Source organism: Crocuta crocuta, unplaced genomic scaffold (assembly GCF_008692635.1).
Source record: "Crocuta crocuta isolate KB4526 unplaced genomic scaffold, BGI_CrCroc_1.0 scaffold167, whole genome shotgun sequence".
Classification (NCBI taxonomy): Eukaryota; Metazoa; Chordata; class Mammalia; order Carnivora; family Hyaenidae; genus Crocuta; species Crocuta crocuta.
In genome coordinates, this window is record NW_027532406.1 from 6,906,249 (window position 1) to 6,927,815 (window position 21,567).

At 39.1% G+C, this 21,567-nt stretch overlaps 1 protein-coding gene across 4 annotated transcripts in view; it reads right to left on the reverse strand.

Moving 5' to 3' along the window:
- Positions 1-20,901, reverse strand: part of CCAR1 (cell division cycle and apoptosis regulator 1) — a 60,888-nt gene extending 39,987 nt beyond the window's left edge. Inside the window, exons 1-6 of one of the 4 annotated variants that reach the window (XM_077778732.1) lie at positions 20,811-20,901; positions 19,590-19,713; positions 7,699-7,871; positions 7,030-7,074; positions 2,190-2,222; positions 526-719 (exon numbers count right to left, since the gene is read on the reverse strand). In XM_077778732.1, coding sequence (XP_077634858.1) covers positions 526-719; positions 2,190-2,222; positions 7,030-7,074; positions 7,699-7,871; positions 19,590-19,662 — 518 coding nt within the window. In that variant the 5' untranslated portion in view covers positions 19,663-19,713; positions 20,811-20,901. Of the gene's footprint in view, positions 1-525; positions 720-2,189; positions 2,223-7,029; positions 7,075-7,698; positions 7,872-19,589; positions 19,714-20,685 lie in introns of all 4 variants that reach the window. The other 3 variants (XM_077778734.1, XM_077778731.1, XM_077778735.1) reach the window with 3 other exon arrangements.
- Positions 20,902-21,567: the final 666 nt, after the last annotated feature.

Below are 21,567 nucleotides of genomic sequence, written 5' to 3' on the forward strand. Positions count from 1 at the left end.
TAATCTTATTAAGTCTGCCCATGAAGAGTTGAAAAAATTAACTCACTCCTATAAAACATGTGTAATGAATTCACCATTAATTACCATGTTCAGTAACCAGAAGATAGCTTCACTTATATTCTCCATCAAAAAAGGCCAGATACAAATATAATACAAACTGGATGACTAAAAAAAAAAAATTAGAAATAAACCACAATCTTATGCCATTATTCAGCCTTATCAATATCCTTCATGCTAAATACAAGAAGGTTAGGCCACCTAGGTGGCTCAGCAGGCTGACCATTCAAATCTTGATTTCACCTCAAGTCACCATCTCGTGGATTATGAGTTCAAGCTCCGTGTGGGGCTCTGCCTTGATGATACAGTGCCTGCCAGGGATTCTCTCTCCCTGCCCTCTCTCTGCCCCTCCCCCACTTGCCTGTGTGACAGGCACATAAGCACTCTTTCTCTCAAAATAAACTGTAAAATAAATAAACAAATAAATAAATACAAGAAGGCATTTGTCAACACCTAAGTTAAGTTTACCTAAGCTGAAAGAATACATCTTCATCCACAAATCCGAACGTATCATGTAGTTTTGTAACTACACCTGTAAAAACACGCTGTTTCTGAGGTTGGGTTTGTTGCTGACTGGATCTGGGTGTTGGATATGATACAGTTATCTGTGCTGCAGGCTGAGGAGTAGACAGGCTAAGGCTTGTAGGCAGGGCAACAGCTGGCTATAAAACAAAATCAACATGAAATTAATAATTTGAAATATTCTAGTAATTAAGAATGACTACTCTAAGCTAACTCAAAAAGCTAAAAATAACCTATTTAAAGTTAGGAAATACACATGAACACCTTAAAGATGAGATAAATATTTTAAAAAAAAATCTTAAAAAAAAATCTGCTTCAACATGAAGTTCTCTCAAATGATGTTTTCACAGATTGTTCCAAGAAGAGAAGATACCATAGGGAAACAAGTTTTAAAACCACTGCCTATATTAGGAGTGCCTGGCTGGCTCAGTTGGAGGAGCAAATGACTCGATACCCAGGTTGTAGGTTCAAGCACGATACTGGGTATAGAGATTACTTAAGACACAAACAACAAAAAATACCTGTGTATTTTAGTCCCCTCTCACAAATTCAAGAACAGTAGTGTCATGAAACTCAGGAAAGTCCTATATAAGTGAAGTAAGTCAGAGAAAGACAAATACATATGATCTCACGTAAGTGTGAAATCTTAAAAAGCACAAAAAATTAACAAACAAGAGAACAGATTGTTGATTAACAGAGGTATGGGTAAAGGGAATGGGTGAAGCTGGTCAAAAAACACAAGCTTCTAGTTATAAGGTAAATACAGGGATGTAATATACAGTATAGCAAATACAATACTGTAGTGTATATTTAAAAGTTGCTGAGAAAGCTCTTAAAAGTTCTCATCAGAAAAAAAAATTTGTAACTATGTGAGGTGATACATATTAACTAAACTTATGATAATCATGTCACAATATACACAAATCAAATTATACTATACACCTTAAACTAATACAGTATTATATATCAATTATCCTTCAATAAAACTGGAACAAAAAAGAAAAAAGTTAACACTTTCATTGATCTTTCCTGGCACAATCAAGCATGAATAACATATTACTGATTAAAACTTCTGTACATAGGGGCGGCTGGGTGGCTCAGCTGGTTAAGCGTCCCAACTTCAGCTCAGGTTAGTTCTCACGGTTTGTGGGTTCAAGCCCTGCATTAGGCTCTGTGCTAACAGCTCAGAGCCCGGAGCCTATTTCGGATTGTGTCTCCCTCTCTCTCTGCCCCTTCCCCACTCATGCTCTGTCTCAAAAATAGACTATATAAAAAAAAAAAAAATTCTATATATAAATAGGAAGAAAGTCATTAAAAAGAAACAGTAATTCTTCAAGACAAACCATAGTATTTGTTTTACACCTGCCCAATAAGACAAATATCTTAATTTCTACAATTAAAAAAAAAGTCCTATATACAGTGAAGGAACTCAACATTTCTCAAACTATGACCACAAAATTGTTTTCTCATGAAATATTCACATATTGTTAAACTATTATGTGAGTCCAACCAATATTTATCTTCAAACCCTGAAAGAAACACTAGAATACAAATAAAATTTTGGTCAAGTCTTCAGATATCTAAAATAAATAAAGTAATGGAAAACTAACCTGTGTTAAAAGGGTCTGCTGAGGCTGCTGTAACTGAAAATAGAAAATCATGATCAATCAAAATTGTTTCATAGATGCTTTATATAAAAACAATTCCTATTAAATGGGTACTTCATTTCTAATTAAGAACTAGGGTAAAAACTACCAGAAGTCATTAGGTATAAGGTTTCCTACAACTATTTCTTTTTTTTTCCCTACAACTACTTCTAACTGTAGATCTAATATATAAGTAACTTGGGGCACCTGGGTGGCTTAGTCGGTTAAGCGTCCGACTTTCGCTTGGGTCATGATCTCGCAGTTCGTGGGTTCGANATTTAATGGAGCACCTGGCTGCCTCAGTGAGCAGAGCATGGAACTCTTCACCTCTGAGCCCCACACTGGGTGCAGAGATTACTTAAAACATAAATTCTTTAGGGGCATCTAGGTGGCTCAGTCAGTTGAGTGTCCGATTGTTGATCTTGGTTGGCTGAGGTCGTGATCGCACAGTTCAGGAAATCAAGCCCTGCATCAGGCTCTGAGCTGGCAGTGCAGAGCCTGGTTGAGATTCACTCTCATTACACTTCCCTCACTCGCTTGGCTCTCCTCTCTCTCAAATAAACATTTGCTTGATCTTACAAAAACAAAAACAAAAAACCCAACTAACTTGTTCAATAAAGAAACTGATCTTTTATCTTATTTCAGAAGAATAACACCCACAATAAAATCTCATGAGTCCCTAGACAAGAAAATTTCTAGTTCTACTACATGTTATTCACCATGCTACAGAAATCATTAAGTATCATCTATATGCTACTTGTATCAAAAACTTCATCCGGTATCTATTTGCATCTGGCTGGCTCAGTTAGTAGTGCATGGGACTCTTAATCTCAAGGTCCTGAGCCTGAGCCACATGTTTGGGTATAGAAATTACTTTAAAAATGTATCCTTGACTATCTACATGATATCCTTGATATCTACATAATATCTAATAAGGGGTAAATTCCCATATATGAATAACTCACACAATCTAACAACAAAAACCAATCTTATTAAAAAATGGGAAGGGCGGGGCGCCTGGGTGGCTCAGTCGATTAAGCGTCCGACTTCAGCTCAGGTCACGATCTCACAGTTCGTGAGTTTGAGCCCCACATTAGGCTCTGTGCTGACCACCGGCACAGAGCCTGGAGCCTATTTCGGATTCTTTGTCTCCCTCTCTCTCTGACCCTTCCCTGCTCATGCTGTCCCTCTCTTTCTCTCTCTCAGAAATAAATAAAACATTAAAAAGAAATTTTAAAAAACGGGCAGAGGATCTAGACATTTTTCCAAAGACATACAGAAAAGATGCTCAACACCACGCATCATCAAGGAAATGCAAATCAAAACTAAACCGAGCTATTACTTCACATTTGTCAGAACGGCAAATTAAAAAATCCAAGAAATTAAGTGCTGGCAAGAATGTGGAGAAACCGTCATGTACTGCTGGTGGAATGTAAATTGGTACAGCTACTGTGGAAAACAGTATGGAGATTCCTCATAAAATCAAAAATAAAAGTATCATATGATCTAATAATTCCGCTACTGGATATTTACCCAAAGAAAACAAAAACACTAATTTGAAAAGATACATGTACTCCTGTTTGCCGTAGCATTTACAAACCAACATATGGAAGCACCCCCCCAACACACACATATATACACACAGGAATGTTACGCAGCCACAAAAAAGGATGAGCTTGTGCCATTTCAGACAACACAGAGAGACCTAGAGAGTCTTATTATGCTAAGTGAGATATGGCAGGCTGAGAAAGACAAACACATAATTTCACTCATAAGTGGAATTTTTAAAAAATGAATAAACAAAAAAGGAGAATCAGAGCTATAAACACAGAGAAACGATGGTTGATGGAAGGGAGGAGGTTTGGGCTAAATAAGTGAAGGAGATTCAGACTTCCAGTTATGGAGTGATTAAGTCACAGGAATGAAAAGGCACAGCATAAGGGGGTCCCTGGGGTCTCAGTTGGTTAAGAGTCAACTCCTGATTTCGGCTTAGAGATCTCAGTTGGTGAGACTGAACCCCACGTGGGGCTCTATTCTGAAAGGGTAGAGCCTGCTTGAGATTCTTTCTCCCCTCTCCCTCTCTGCCTCTCAGACTCACATGCAAGCAAACATGCAAACTCCCTCTCTCTAAAGATAAACACTAAAAAAATAAAAAAACAGGGACACCTGGTTGGCTCAGTCGATTAAGCATCCGACTTTGGCTCAGGTCACGATCTCATGGTTCGTGGGTTCGAGCCCTACATCGGGCTCTGTGCTGACAGCTAGCTCAGAGCCTGGAGCCTGTTTCAGATTCTGTGTCTCCCTCTCTCTCTACCCCTCCCCCACTCGTGCTCTGTCTCTCTCTGTCTCAAAAATAAACTATAAAAAAATTAAATCAAATTAAAAAATTAAAAAACAAAACCGGAATAATTTTTCATAAACTGTAGAAGTTCCTAGTTTACAGTTCTTTTACATTACATTTTACAATAATGCTTGTACAATCTTGCCAAAGACAAAATATGAATCACCAGTCCTAACATCACACTTTCAGTTCCTCCATTTGGAACTCAGAAAGGGGAGGGATTCTGAAGAAATCATATGTTAAACATACTTTGACACCTACTGTGTTATAAAATGTACCATCAGATGTGCCTTGAGAATACTATATGTAACATTAAAAAAAGTTGCTGGCTATAAAAAAGTTTTTTTTAAAAGCATAGCATAAGGAACACAGTGATGTTATAATAGCAATGTAACAAGACAGATGGTAGCCACATTTGCAGTGAACACAGCATAGTGTATAAATTTGTCACATCATTAAGTTGTACATCTGAAACTAATGTAACAAATCTATGTCAACTATACTCAAAAAGAAAAACTCAGCCTAATAAAAGAAAATAAAATTAGGGTTGCCTGGGTAGCTCAGTGAGTTGAGAGTCCAACATTGGCTCAGGTCGTGATCTCACGGGTCTGAGGTTCAGGTCCCACATCGGTCTCTGTGCTGACAGCTTAGAGACTGGAACCTGCTTTGGATTCTGTGTCTCCTCCTCTATCTGCCAGTCCCCAATTCACACTCCATCCATCCCACCCCCCTGTCTCCCTCTCAATAATTAAAAAAAAAAAAAAAAATCACCGGCTATCTAATTCACATATATCCCCCTAAAATGAGAAGCATTTGTCATGGTCAGATTTGTCACATGCATGGGGACCATAGAGGACCATACACTTTCCTGCCAATGGTAAAGGATAACATTACCAGAAAATACAAGACATTTGTGTGAAAAGAAAAATATTTACATTATGGAATAGAAAATTGACTTAAGCTGGGATAAAAGAATCTATGTGGGGTCCTATTCAAAGCACTCAGTTTACCTGGGGGTTACCATGTATTAGAGGTTAAATCTACCAAATTGCTATTTTTTCTCTAAGTCAAGAATAAAAAAAAAAAAAGAATAAACAATGGCATTTTTTAAGGCAATCACATTTGAACATTGCCATTTTCATATGGTTTAATCTAACACATAATCTTTAATGATATACTTCATAACTAATAAAATAAGTCTAAAAGTATTTTGAAAAGCAGGCAGCCAACTTTGATATCTCTTGTCAAATTTTTATAAGTTCACATCAATATTAGGGGGATTCTATAACCTTCAGAGAAAATGCAATGCTTCTGAAGCCCCAAAGGACTTAGCTAAGGATGAAATTGGGGCATGGATCTAGGGATAGGACCTTATGGATTAAGAAGCCTAATGTTTATCCAGTGGTTTTGGATCCAAGTTTTTGGTCCTTCTCTCATATCTCCTTTTCCCCTCCTGATTCCTATACATCCCAGAAGCTCTCAACAACACTAAGGAAGACTACCACTACTCTTGAAAAGCCTTGAGTGGGTGCTTAGGCTAGAACCTATCTAGATTCCAGCAAAGCAAACTCTTTTTTCCTTGACATGCCTCTCCTTGGGTTCACTTTTTCTTACCTGTTCCTACTATCACAGATATAAGACCCTATAGAACATAAGTATACTCTAAGACTAGGGAAAGGGGGCCACATAAACTTGCCTTTACCTTACGTCAGGAGTTTTCAAATTGTTCAAATGTGCTATGAGAGTAGGAACGGGAAAATACAAGGGGAGGCTTCTACCCATTTTTAACAGCTCTATTTTAATATTTTATATATTGGGTTTCAATATATAATTTCATTCAGGGGAGAGAGGATTCTGTTGCTTTAAAAATATATATAAAGGCTCAAGGGGTGCCTTTCATTCAGGGGAGAGAGGATTCTGTTGCTTTAAAAATATATACAAAGGCTCAAGGGGTGCCTGCCTGACTCAGTCGATAGAACGTGCAACTCTTGACTCAAAGTCCCACGCTGTGTATAGAGCTTATATTAAAAATAATAATAATAATAAAATAAATAAAAATAAAAAAAGCTCAAAGCCAGTAGTCTATCTAGGGATTAGATTTCAAATGGGAAAAAGGACCTTTTCATGTTCTCATGGTCTAAAACAGCACAGGAGGGCTCGATGTTCCAGACAGAAGTACTGGGCCAATGACTCACTAAGAGAGTGATTCTTTCCAGATTATCCTCTGCATGCTTTCTTAGAAACACGTGACAAAAATCGCTGCTAGTTGAGGATTTGGATTTCCATAGGACATCCCTCCTACATCCCTCTCCTTGGAGGCATTCCTTTTTACCTACCTCATTTCCCTACCCCAAAAGAATTCAAATCATACATTAACTGAAAGGAAATAAAATCTACATAAATTGAATCTGGGACAAATGGCTTTTTTAAAATCAGTTTTTAATACGGAAAATATAAACTAACCTGCTGTTGCACACTATACAAGGCCTGCTGAGGTTGTGAATATTGCTGGAAAAAAATTTTTTTTCAAAGAAAAATATGGATGTTAGTTTTATTCATTCTCAAAAAAATGATATACATATATACAAATACATAAACAAAATTACAGTAAAAAAAAATTTTCCTGAACAGCTAAACTTCACCAAAAACAAGCAAAAGATTTATAAGGACTCTCCATTTTAAGAATTTAAGAATTTTAACCACGCAACTGCACTGCTCCATATATCTTAGGCATATACAATTTTCATAACCTGAAAAATAAACATAATAAAACCCCACAATGATTAAGCCTTTAAAAAATGAAAGTACCTACTGTGGGTACACAGATATGATAGTTTTCTAGGTCACATATTAAGAGCCAACAAAGGAGTACCTGGATAGCTGAGTTGGTTGAGTGTCCAACTCTCAGGTTTCAGCTGAGGTCCTGATCTTACAACAGCCCCACGTTAGGCTCTGCACTGACAGCATGGAGCCCGCTTGGGATACTCTTTCTCTCTTTCTCTTTCTCTGTCTCTGTCTCTCTCTCTCTCTCCCCCTCTCCAAGCCCCCCCCCCCCCNCCCCCCACCACTCATGCTCCCTTGCTCTCTCTCAAAATAAATAAAAAAATAAACTTGAAAATAATGGAGCCTCACCTGTTGCAATGCAGCTGCGGCAGCTGCAGCTTGTTGCTGCAGCGCGGCAGTCTGAGTTAACTGATAGTTCGCTGGGGTTTGGGTGGTAAGGCCCGCTGCTGCTAATGCAGTCTGCTGTGTGTAAATGGTAGGAGATGCTCCAAGGAGTGATGGCTGTTGAACACCCAACGCAGCTAAAATGAGATTAAAAAGGAAAGAAAAGGAAAACATTATTTGGATCCTTTCTAGAAATCCTCCATGAGTGCTTAGCTATAAACAATGTTGTAACTGCTTAGTAATAACCTAAAGCAGAATTTGAGTAATGCTTGTTAAATTTAACAGATTTGAGTACCATTCCAGATCCCAGTGGCTTTATACTTAATGTTGATGTCATGATTGAAAACATAATTTTATAAAATTAAACTACACAATGAACACAACCAACCTTACCTAGAACAAAAATCTAAAGTACTCTCAAAAAGTATTTTTTGGAAAAAGAGCAGAAAATAAATTGTCTTATTTTAGTAATCTAGAATTTACTGGGTTTTTTTAAAACTATTTAAAACATTTTATTTATTTTTGAGAAAGAGAGAGAGCATGAGCAGGGGAGAGACAGAGAGAGAGGGCGACACAGAATCTAAAGCACTGAGCCTAACACAGGGCTCGAACTCATAAAACGTGAGATTATGACCTGAGCCAAAGTTAGATGCTTAACCAACTGAGTCACCCAGGCACCCTAGAACACAACCAACCTTATCTAGATCAAAAGTCTAAAGTAGTCTCAAGAAGTATTTTTAGGAAAAAGAGTAGAAAATAAATGGTCTTATTTTACTAATGTAGAATTTACTGTTTTATCTTCAAGGTGAGAATCATACATCACAAATAGTGTTGCTGAAAGTTATCCATCCTATAACTTTCTGCTGCACAAAATGTTCATGTACTTCTACTTTGCATTAAAGATTTATAAAACTAGGGGCACCAGGCGGACTCAGTTGGTAGAGGATGGGACTCTCGATCTCGGGTTTGTAAGTTCAAGTCCCATGTTGGGTGCAGATTTCTTAAAAATAAAATCTTAGGGGTGTCTGGGTGGCTCGTCCGACTTCGGCTCAGGTCATGATCTCACAGTGCATGGGTTCAAGCCCCGCATCCAGCTCTGTGCTGACAGCCAGCTCAGAGCCTGGAGCCTGTTTCTAATTCTGTGTCTCCCTCTCTCTCTGACCCTCCCCTGTTCATGCTGTCTCTGTCTCTCTCTCTCAGAAATACATAAAACATTAAAAAAAAAGCTGAAAAAATAAATTAATTAAATCTTAAAAGGGTGAGCCTGGGTGGCTCAGTCGGGTAAGCATCTGACTTTGTTTTTTATTTATTTCTGAGAGAGAGGGAGACAGCGCGAGGAGGGGAAGGTCAGAGAGAGAGGGAGATACAGAATCTGAAGCAGGCTCCAGGCTCTGCTCTGGCTGTCAGCAAAGGGCCCGATGTGGAGCTCGAACCCACGAACTGTGAGATCATGACCTGAGCTGAAGTCGGATGCTTACCCAACTGAGCCACCCAGGCACCCCAAGAATCTGACTTTTGATTTCAGGTCTGACTCTGGATTTCAGCTCGGGTCGTGATCCCAGAGTCATGGGATGAGGCCACGTTGTTAGGCTCCCTAAAGAGCGCAGAGCCTGCTTGGGCTTGTCTTTTTCTCTCTCTGCCCCCACTTCCCTTCTCTCCAATTCCTGTGCTCTCTCTGAAAAACAAACAAGCGGTTTATTAAACTAGGAAATACAGCAAAGCAACACTTTAAAATCGGTGCACTACTGTATGGGACAATGCAACAAAATTAACCACATCAACTTAAAATTACCACTTGATTAAACCAAATTGGGGAAAGAATTCAGAAGAACAGATTTAGGTATGTAATTGTTTAATGTATGCTTAGACAGGGCTAAGATTTTACTTGCTGCTTTCAAGCAATTCCACTGAATGCAAAAAAGCAATCAACTAAACGCTGCAATCTAAAAAAAAGAAAATAAAAAAAAATTGTGTCTAGCATGCTATTATCCTTCCCAAAATTGGATCTTCTGGTACAATAACTAGTTTTCCAGGACATTAAAGTTTGAAAGCAAAAAAAAAAAAGGGTCCAAGGTTTAAAAAGCCGAAGAAACAGGGTAACCAACCGTCTCAGCTAGTAAACCATGAGGTCATGGATTCAAGCCCTACAACGGACACAAAGCTTACATTAAAAAAAAAAAGTTGGGGCACCTGGGTGGCTCAGTGGCTCAGGTGATTGAATGACTCTTGATATTATGCTCAGGTTATGATCTCAAGGTCCTGGGATGGAGCCCTGCATCAGGCTCTGCACTGACAGCAAGGAGCCTAGTTGGGATTCTGTCTCCCAAACCCTCTCATATGCACCACCTGCCTTTCAAAATAAATAAACTCTAGGGGCATCTGGGTTGCTCAGTAGGTTGAGGATCCAACTCATGGTTTCACCTCAACCCAGGGAGTCACAGTTTAAGGGATGAGCACTATGTCAGGCCCTGTACTAACACCACAGAGCCTCCTTGGGATTCTCTCTCTCCCTCTCTTTCTGCCCTTCCTCACTTGAGCGTGCCTGTGCACACTAACTCTCTCAAAATAAATAAACTTTAAAAAAATGTATAGGAAAAAAATTTTTTAAAAAGTACAGGAAACAATGAATTAAGAACATATTTTTACTCAGATCCCTTAATATGCCAACTAAGCATTATGAACCTCAAAAGACTGCCATAAAAGTAATATTTACTCATGGAACACGCCCTTTTGCAAAGCATCTTGCTTTTACCTGAAAATAATTGGGAAAAATGCTGCTCTGTAACTATTAGCAAACACCCTCATACAAAGAACAGTATTTTGCTATACAAGAAGAAAACTGAGAACATTAATGAACTAAACAAAGCACCTAATCTAGGGGTGCCTGGGTGGCTCAGTCGGTTAAGCGTCTGACTTTGGCCCAGGTCATGATTTCACAGTTCGTGGGTTTGAGCCCCACGTGAGGCTCTGTGTTGACAGCCAGATCAGAGCCTGGAGCATGTTTCAGATTCTGTGTCTCCCTCTCTCTCTGACCCTCCCCTGCTCACGTGGTCTCTCACTCTCTCAGAAATAAATAAAAAAACATTAAAAAAAATTTATAAGTAAAAATAAAGTATCTCTAACCTTATGTTAAAAAAACACAAAACTACTGATAGCCTACTGCTGACAGAAAGCCTTACCAGTAACATGAACGGTTAGCATATGTTGTATGTAATGTTATATGCTGTATTCTTACAATAAAGTCAGAAAAGAAAATCCTAAGGAAACTACATTTACAATACTGTACTTTTCAAAGAAAAATATGCATAAAAGTGGACTCACACAGTTCAAATCCATGTTGCTTAAGGGTCAATACCTGTTGGTAATGAAGGGTTCAATTGCTAGAAATTTATGTTAAAGAAATTTATATTCTATCGATTGTATACACCACTAGCTAGTTAATTCAAATTTTGTGAAACCACTGTGCATCTGGCTGTGGCTTTTATATATCTGTGATATAGCCTTTTTTGTTAAATTTTTTCTAATGCTTTTTTTTTTTTTTTAATGTTTTCTTTATTTCTAGGAGAGAGAGAGAGAGAGACAGCGTGAGCAGGGGAGGGTCAGAGAGAGAGGGAGTCACAGACTGAAACAGGCTCCAGGCTCTGAGCTGGCAGTCAGCACAGAGCCCGACGTGGGGCTCGAACCCACGAACCGCGAGATCATGACCTAAGCGAAATTCGGATGCTTAACCGACTAAGCCACCCAGGCGCCCCCTAATGCTTATTTTTGAGAGGAACAGAGCATGAGTGGGGGAGGGGCAGAGAGAGAGGGAGACACAGAATCTGAAGCGTGCTCCAGGTTGAACTGTCAGCACAGAGCCTGAAGTGGGGCTCGAAACCATGAACTGTGAGATAATGACCTAAGCCGAAGTCGGACACTTAATCGACTGAGCCATACAGGTGCCCCAAGGGCTAAGTTTTCTTAAACCTTTAAGAACTATGTATCATTTTCTAAAACATAAAATCAGTTTCATATGACTGAAAAACACTTGTTTTATAATATACTAATAGTTACTATCACTGCTGTATTTTAAAATCCTTATTGCCTTTAAACCTTGATGCTCTATCTTTTCTAAAAGAAATCAGGATTCTGAGTTTATAAAATTCAAAACCTCAAGCTGATGTCAGATACATCCTTTTTTTTTTATGCTATGCAAAATTATTTAAAGCACTGGTTAAGCAATGATTCATCCTTTGAAATTTCCTATCAACTTGTTCAAAGAGCAATCTTACTATTTAGAAAGAAAAACATGAAGACATGAGAGATTTCTTCATAATGTAAGGATTTACCAAAGTACTTACACACCTAGTGTGTGTAACAAATCATGTGAACAAATCTTTTGTCATTCTTTTCAGATTTCACACAACTACAAAATCTCTGATGCTCCCATGTACGGACTATTTTAAAACTGAATATCTCATTGATCAATGCATTCTTGTGGCTTTCAAGGTTCTACTCTAAGCCCACAATGTACCCACTAATTAGAAATATTCATACCTTTTAAGAATAACAAATTAAGAATAAGAAACGGGGGCGCCTGGGTGGCTTAGTCGGTTAAGCATCCGACTTTCGCTTAGGTNATAGAATGAATTTAAGTTGTGGGTAATGTTAAAAAACAAGAAATTAAAGAATTAAAGCACAACATAGTATTTTAAATTAACATATTCTAAGCATTGTATGCTTCTATGACTGTACTGTTTGATACATTAGCCACCAGCCATATGTAGCCATTTGAATTTAAATTAGTGAAAATTTGGGGGCACCTGGGTGGGTCAGTCGGTTCTCTGCCCCTCCCATGCTAGTACTCTGTCGCTCTATCAAAAATGAATAAACACTAAAAACAAAATTTAAAAATTGGGGAGCCTGGATGGCTTAGTCAGTTAAGCATCTGACTTCAGCTCAGGTCATGATCTCATGGTTCGTGGGTTCGAGAACCGCGTCGGGCTCTGTGCAGACAGCTAGCTCAGAGCCTAGAGCCTGTTTCAGATTCTGTGTCTCCCTCTCTCTCTGACCCTCCCCTGCTCATACGGTCTCTATCTACCTCTCAAAAATAAATAAAACATTAAAAAATGTTTTTTAACTAAAATAAATTTTAAAAATTAAAAAATAAAATATAAATAAATAAATTAGTAAAACTTTGGTGTGCCTGGGTGGCTCAGTCAGTTAAGCATCAGACTCTTGATTTCGGCTCAGATCATGATTTCGCAGTTCATGAGATGGAGCCCCACACCAGACTCTACACTGTCAGCCCAGAGCCTGCTTGGGACTCTCTCTGACTCTCATCAGCTCGTGTGCATGTTCTATCAGTCAATTAGTGAAATTAAATAGAATTAGAAATTTAGTTCCTTAGTTACAGTAACCACACTGTTTTTTTAAATGTTTATTTTTGAGAGTGAAAGCGTGAGCAGGGAGGGGCAGAGAGAGAAGGAGACAGAGAATCCCAAGCAGGTTCCCCACTATATCAGCACAGAGCTTGATATGGGGCTCAAACTCACAACTGTGAGATCATGACCTGAACAGAAATCAAGAGCCTGACACCTAACCGACTGCGCTACCCAGGTGCTCCTCAAAGTAACCACACTTAAAGTACTCAACAGGGGGCATCTGGCTGGCTCAGTAGGTTAAGTGTCCCACTTCGGCTCAGGTCATGATCTCACAGTTCATGAGTTCAAGCCCCACATGGGGCTCTGTGCTGACAGCTCAGAGCCTGGAGCCTGCTTCAGATTCTGTGTCTCCCTCTCTCTCCTCCCCCACTCACACTGTGTGTATATCTCTCTCTCAAAAAAAAGCACTAAAAACTTTTTTTTTATTTTTTAATTTTTAAAAAATTTTTAATGTTTTATTTATTTCTGAGAGAGAGAGAGAGAAAAAGAGAGAGAGAGAGAGAGAGCGAGCGTGAGCAGGGGAGGGGCAGAGAGAGAGGGAGACACAGAATCTGAAGCAGGCTCCAGGCTCTGAGCTGTCTGAGCTGAACAGAACCCGACGCGGGGCTCGAACCCACGAACCATGAGATCATGACCTGAGCTGAAGTCGGACGCTTAACCGACTGAGCCACCCAGGCGCCCCTAAAAAGTTTTTAAAATTTAAATAAAATAAAGCACTCAACAGCCCTGTGTGACTAGTGGCTACCAAATCAGAAACTGAAGATATATATCCATCATAAAAGAAAGCTCTTCTCGTGGTCAGTGTTCTCTAAGAAAAAGGCAAAGCCTTAACTAATCTGTATTATATGGTTTTCTTACAATCTCTACAAAGATTAATACCCTTGAAGACAACTGCTATCCCATTCTTCTGAAGTCCCAAGGAATTGATAACTAGTGATCCTGGCTATCGTCTCTTCTAGCTATTATTCAAATAATTGTTGGTCAACAATAATTTCCCTTTCAGGCAGTTGAAGACACTATTCATAATGTCCTATGATTTCTTCTGTCCTTAGTTGCCTTTGATATTCACCTGATTTTCAGTTCTATTTATTTCAAGGAGTCTTGTATGGTCCAAAGTTAATATTCAAGCTTTCAAGATTATTTCCAGGGGCGCCTGAGTGGCTCAGTTGGTTAAGCATCTGGCTCTTGATCTTAACTCAGGTCATGATCTCATGGTTCATGAGATCAAGCACTACCTGCCCCTGCCACCTCAAGCGCACTCTCTCTCAAAATAAACAAACAAAACTTTTTTTCACTGTTACTTCCAATACATTTTCAGCTATAATAGAGTGAAATTATTTCCCAGATCGTAAAACACATAGTGCACGAGAAGCCACAGCTTTGCATAAACATAAGTTGCATGCTCAAGTTAGGACAGAGAGATGGGCCACTCACTGGTTGATAATAAGTGTTAATGCATCTCTCACTGAATAAGCACAGGTAAGGCATACTCAGAGTCTGAAGGGGGGAAATGAGCCTTAAAAGATTTTATATGTATTTTTCTTTACTCTTGAAATAAGGTTTTAGAGACTACCTGCTATTACACACAGCACTAGTAGTGCTTAAAGAGGGTTAAGCCAGGGGCGCCTGGGTAGCTCAGTTGGTTAAGTGTCCAGTTTTGGCTCAGGTCATGATCCTGTGGTTTGTGGGTTTAAGCCCCACATCGGTCTCTAGGCTGTCAGCCCAGAGTCTGGAGCCTGTTTCAGATTCTGTGTCTCCCTTTCTCTCTGCCCCTCCCCAGCTCGTGCTCTCTCTCTCTCTCAAAAATAAATAAACGTTAAAAAAAATTTTTAATTGTTGTGATTATATACATACACAAATGCAAATATTTCCAGTCAAATCTATAAACTACCCCTAGTCTAGATAATTAATCTAAGGGCTAAAGATTCAATCAGTGGGGCACATGGCTGGCTCAGTGATCCTATAACTCTTGATCCTGAGGTGATGAGTTTGAGCCCCACATTGGCTGTAGATAGTACTTAAAAAGTAAAAAATAAGAGTAAATAAAAATAAATATCTCCTCAAGATTCAATCAGGGGTTGGCCAGCTATCTCTATCAATGTCTATTTATACACAGAAAACTGTTAAAACTTTTGAACCTAAAAGTTCTGGAACCAAATAGGAATGTCACTAAATACATAACACAGCACTTCAGCGAGGAAATGGAATAAAAAAGAAAAATATTAAGAACAATTATTTCATGGGTGCCACAAGGGCTCAGTCAGTTCAGCATTGGACTCTTGGTTTCATTTCAGGTCATGGTCTTTTTTTTTTTTTTTAATAATTAATCCTTTATTTTATTTTTTTTTAATTTTTTTTTTATTTATTTCTAGGAGGGAGAGAGAGAGACAGTGTGAGCAGGGGAGGGTCAGAGAGAGAGGGAGTCACAGACTGAAACAGGCTCCAGGCTCTGAGCTGGCAGTCAGCACAGAGCCCGACGCGGGGCTCGAACCCACGAACCGCGAGATCATGCCTAAGTGAAAGTCAGACGCTCAACCGACTAAGCCACCCAGGCACCCCTCAGGTCATGATCTTAAGGTCCGTGAGTTCCAGCCCTGTGCTGGGCTCCAGGCTGACAGTGTGGAACCTGATTGGGACTCTCTCCACCCCTCCCCCATCTGTGGACTCATGCTCCTCTCTCTCAAAATAATCCTTAACACACACACACTTCAGTGTGGAAGAAGTGAGATTTGGGCTGGAAAGACAGAACATCTTGAATACCATCTCAAAAAATTTTAAATGAATTCTAAAAGTATTTGAAGATACTTTTGCAGATGAGTAAGAGAAAAATAGAAGATATAATGAACCCCAATTCTGATGTCCTAACATGGACTCTCCAGTAATGTTCTGTAAGACCTAAACAAATTTCTTCACCTTTCTGGGCCTCAAATTCCTTATGTGTTAGAGAAAGGAGCTGAGACAGAATCTAGCTAGGTTCCATCCAGCTCTGAAAAATTCTGTGATTTAGAAAGAAATTATGCTTTAGGAGTATGACATCTGACATATACATTGGAGCGGAGAGAGAAATAACAAGTAGCCTATGCAGTAAGTAAAAGAAGAAAGCAAATAAAAGCAACCAGAACTAAATAAAGGATAATAAACAAAGAGCAACGCCACCAAGTGACAGATGGGAAAAAGAACTTTTTGACTTAAGGATCTATGGTAAGCATCCTGGATTAGGCTTGGGAAAAGTAGGGAAAGGCCCCAGGCAAGAAACTCTGGGATATGAACTGTAAGCAAGAGAAAGCTGCTCTGACAGTTAATCAAACGTGAAGTGCCCCGGTCCTAAATGTAAAATAAGAGTATACCAGAGGCATTTTCAAACGGGAAAAAAAGCCCAGATTTGACATTTGATTGAATATGGGGGTAAAGAAAAAGAAAATCAAAGATGACAAATGATGACACCTAGGAGTTAGTAACTTTTTAAGTGAATATGCCCAGTAGTAAAATTAATCAGAAACAATTCAAATACAAATATTCACTTTTACAACATATTTCAACAATACATTTTGAGTATGCATCCTTTTACTTAAGTTTTACTTAAGTCATCTGCATGAATGCAGTGAAATTTTCCTGTCACTGCTCACTGAGAATTTTCAAAGTTAGTAAAAATGCCAGAAATATCCTTACTAGAAAATGGAATAGCATAGTCTTTAACCGAACAAAACTATGTTAAGTTATACAACAGAAAAGTAGCAATTTTTTAAAGCTATTTACTTTGAGAGGGTGGGGAGAGAATGCATGCCAAATGCAGAGGAGAGTCAGAAAGAGGGAGACAATCCCAAGCAGGGCTAGAACCCAGGAACCGTGAGGATCATGACCTGAGCCAAAATCAAGAGCTGAAAGATTAACCAACAGAGGCACCCAGGTGCCCAAAAGTAGTAATTTTCATATTGCTCTCAAGAGAAAATGAGTCAGAAATATAGGCACAAAGATAAAATATTCAATTCAAGTTGAACTATTCAGTTAACCTTTTTCTGTTTCATGATCATCTGATTTATGGCAGTAGCCTCTGATACTAATACATGTATTTTGTTTTTTCAATAGAGTAAAAAGTGACACCTACACTACTGACTTAAGTCCTTATACAGCTTTGTGCAGTGACAATATCGTAGCCAATGAGGTTTATTCAAGGTGCAATTATTGTTGATTAAGTCCTTTTATGTCCTTTGTTGAAATTTTGTCTCAAATTGTATTTGAAGCTGCCAGGAGAAAACTTAAGGCACTATAATTAGGTTACAGTATTCTCCATTGAGGGGCACCAGGCTGCCTCAATCAGCTAGCATCTGATTCTTTTTTTTTTTTTTTTAGCTAGCATCTGATTCTTGATTTCAGGGTTGTGAGAGTTCAAGCCCCATGTTAGGTGTGGAGATTACTTAAAAATAAAATCTTTTTTTTTTTTTTAAAGTAGGCTTCATGCCCAGTGCAGACCCAACATGGGGCTGAGATCAAGAGTCAGAAGTTTAACCGACAGAGCCATCCAGGCATCCCAAAAAATTAATCTTTAAAAAAAATGTTCTCCATTGAGAGGAGATGTAAGACATTCTAATTGCCTGAGGATTGAAAATTTATCTTTTACAAAAATTTGCATGTCTCTAAAAATCAGATCCAATAAGATGATTAATCACAAATAAGACCTTAAGATGAAGGCAAGAAAATAGCAAGCTTTAAGGAAGCAGCCTGATATACAGCACCTGAAAAGTATACATTTTAATAAAAACAGTATCACTAGAGCATTCCATTTAGAGCCTACACCAGGAATTTTACAGGAAAGCTAAGAGTAGACAGATGCTGACAAAACACTTGCCTACTTACTGAAATCATGATATGTCAATAAAATTTGATTTTGAAAAACTCTGATTAACAGGTCTAAGATAACCCGTAATTTCCTACAGCACAAAACACAAGTTCCATTTACACAAATCCCATTATTTATATTTGGAGTCTATAGCTAAATATGGAAAAGGAGACCTATCTTTACTATTGACTTCGTGCTTGACATTTTTATAAACCCTTTGCTGTCTCCTTTGCTCAGCCTGAAAATAGAAACAAAAAGGGTATAACCTATACTTAAGTAATTACAATACAAATGTTAAGAGCTACAGAAAGTAGCTTTTACCATAACAGCTATTTTATTTATACAGATACAAATTTAAAACAAATTATATGCAGAAAAAAGCAGGTAAAACACACTTAGTTTACCAGCATACAAGTATGTAACACTTGCTTCTGGACACACAGTAATTGCTAAGAATTCCTGTTTCATCAAAACTAATACCAGAGTCCCCATTATTTAACATAAAGAAATACCTGGATCTGAATTAAATATAATCTATAACTACTATTGCATAATATCTTCAGTTACTTGCAGAACTGGTCATTTAACCCCCTAAATGAAGAGAGAGTAAAATAAAAACGCTAAAGTATCTACTTCTTTAAGGAGAAAGGTCACCTACATAACAAGATAATCATGTCCATTACATTCTAGAACACCCAAGTCAGAAGATTATAGTGTATCTATAACTGACCTTGATTACTAAAATAGATACTTTAAGTACATAAAACGTGGCAAAGAACCATTATTAGAGATGTCAAAAATATATATATACTCAACAGAATAAGCTTCAACTTTTCTGAACACTCAAAGAAACTCAAATTAATTCCATAGAATCCTTGGGAAACTTATTTAAGATTCAAACCATGAGTCAAGAAAATGGTGTTAAAAAAAAATCTTCCTGCAAGCAAAGGAAAAAAGCTCACTGAAATATTTTCTTTTTTTTTTTTAATAGTTTATTGTCAAATTAGTTTCCACATAACACTCAGTGCTCATCCCCACAAGTTCACTGAAATATTTTCAATACGTTTTTGTTGACCTTATTTAGGAAATGTAAATATTCACTGGCTCCTTTTATATCTATTTATCTTTCTCCTTTGCTTGGAAAATTCTTTAGAGTTGGGTTTGTACTTTAAATTCAAACAACTGAAAAGCAGTCATATATAATTTCTCATAAAATATAAAATTTTTAACACATTTATTTTTAAATATAACTTGTGAATACTGACACCTTAACATGCCAAATAAGGTAACCTCTAATCAATCGAGTAGCTAACCTAATTAAATCAAAATTAATAATTTAATGTTTGGAAAACTAGAAAAAACTGTTCAATCTGCAGCATAAAACATGTTTTGCTAGTTGACCCATAAATTAAAAATTTTTTTTTAAATATTTATTTTTGAGACAGAGAGAGAGAGAATGAATTTTTAAAAGCTTCGCAAGTAAAAGATACATCATTTGGGAACATTTTACAATACTACGTATAGCCTAATTCGCAGCTGTAACATGTCCTGCCCCCAACCCGCAAGTTTACAGTACTTGTGTTCAGTAGCCTGACCTGGCTGAGACACCGCAGTGGCTGTAAACTGAGTAGCCCATGGCGGATTCTTCTGTCCTCCAAATTGAGCCATGATGAAAGGGGAGGAAAAACCCTTCGCTTGTTTGTCTTCTATAGCAGCGATCTATAAACAAAGAATCCACATTTTAAACTTCAAAACTATAAATATCATGAAAGTATTATTTTAAAGAAATTTGTCAAGGACACCTCTGTAGATCACAGTATAAATAACAAGGTGTACACGAACGTCTGATATGCAGCAAAAACATTTTACATCAAGTAGCTCACCAAAAATACCCAATTTCAAAATATGACATTAGGGGTGGACTAGTGAGAAAGGCACTTCTGTGACTACAAACTCACATTTCAACAGACGACCATGTGCTGTTATCAACCCAAGTCTTAACAAAAAGAATTACACAGCTTCGGGTTCAAAGAAAATAAAGCCTGCGTGTTTCTTTTGGCAATGAGTTGGGGACTGAAAGTGGTATAACCAATAACGGAAATCGGGACGAGACACTGAACAAAGGTATTTAAGACTATCATCTAAATAACGAACACCTTCTTACTTTCTCGGGATGGGAAGGGCCAAGGGGCTCCTTTTCTCTCCCCGTCCTCGAGGGGGAAAGACAGTTGAAATAACGGATGCCCCCTACGGAACCATCGCTGAGAACCCCCACCCCCCCCCAAAAANAGAGCGCTGCCATCCATCTTCCTCCGGCCCAAGCTCTTTGCGGGACGCTGACCATGGAAGACGGAATCTTACGTCTCACGAGACTGGGCGAAGCGCCAAGACTGGGGTATTGAAAGTCCCGATCCCCTTAACCACCATGCGGAGCAGAGAGCCTCTATCCCCCAACCCCCCCCCGCCGCCAGCCGCCAACCGCCCTGGGCCGGGGACCGGGAAGCTAAAGCTCAACGGCTCCGCAGCGAGGGATGGCGCTCGGCAACCCCTCTCTACCCGCCAGACCGAGGCTGAGGGGTGCTGGGGGCACCTGAAAAACCCCGGGGGAGAAAAGGCGGGGGGAAAGGAAGCGGTGGGGGAGGGGCCTGCCGCGCGGGGCCTGCTTCGACCCGNGTCCAACGAGAACCCCACCGTCGCTGGCCTACGGATGCCGTGCTACCAAAACAGTCGATCCCGGCCCTTCCGCGGATCCGAAAGAACGTTAAGAACCCCGGTTCTGCCGCCCGCTGCTCCAACCGCGAGGACCAAACCTTCACCTGAATCGGGTCCCGGCTAACACCGAGGCCATTTCAAACCCGTCAGCCTTGGGCGCATGCGCCAACTTCCCCCTCTACCTCCACGCCTCTCCCCTCCTCCTCATCTCTCCGAAGACGGCGCTTACGAGTTTACGTTCTACGTGCGCGCTCCCCAGCTCGCCTTCAATACGCTCACCGCTTTCACTACGCGGCTAGAACGAGAGCGCGCCTGAGAAGAGTTACCTGGGATTCCCATAACAATGAGCCGGCGGAGTCTCAGCGCCAGCTCTGAAGAAAACACTTTTGTTAGGGTGGGAAGGAAAGAATCGGCGGTCACGTGACCCGAGCGGCTTGCCGCCATTTTGTGCTTTTTCTCCTTTTTTGTGCTTTTTTTCTCATTCACGTCCTTGGAAGAATTAAGTATGTCCTATGCCAGCTTCCTTAATTTTTAAAAATTGAGACAAAATTCACTAACCATATAATTCACTCTTTTAATTATTTTGCACAATTCAGTGGCCTTCATTTTTTATTTTTCTAAGGCCCTTTATATAGTCATAAGTTTCTGCAACCATCGTCGAGTCAGCCCTTAAAAGAAACCTGTACCCATTAAGGAATCACTCCTTAATCCTTGCTCTCACCATCTTTCCACAACCACTAATCAGCTTTGTCTCTATGGATTTGCCTGTCCTAGATCCTTAATAGGAGTATATAATACATGTCCTTTTCTCATTAAGTTCTTCAACTTAACTGTTGTTTCTAATGTGAAATGTTGGGGGTT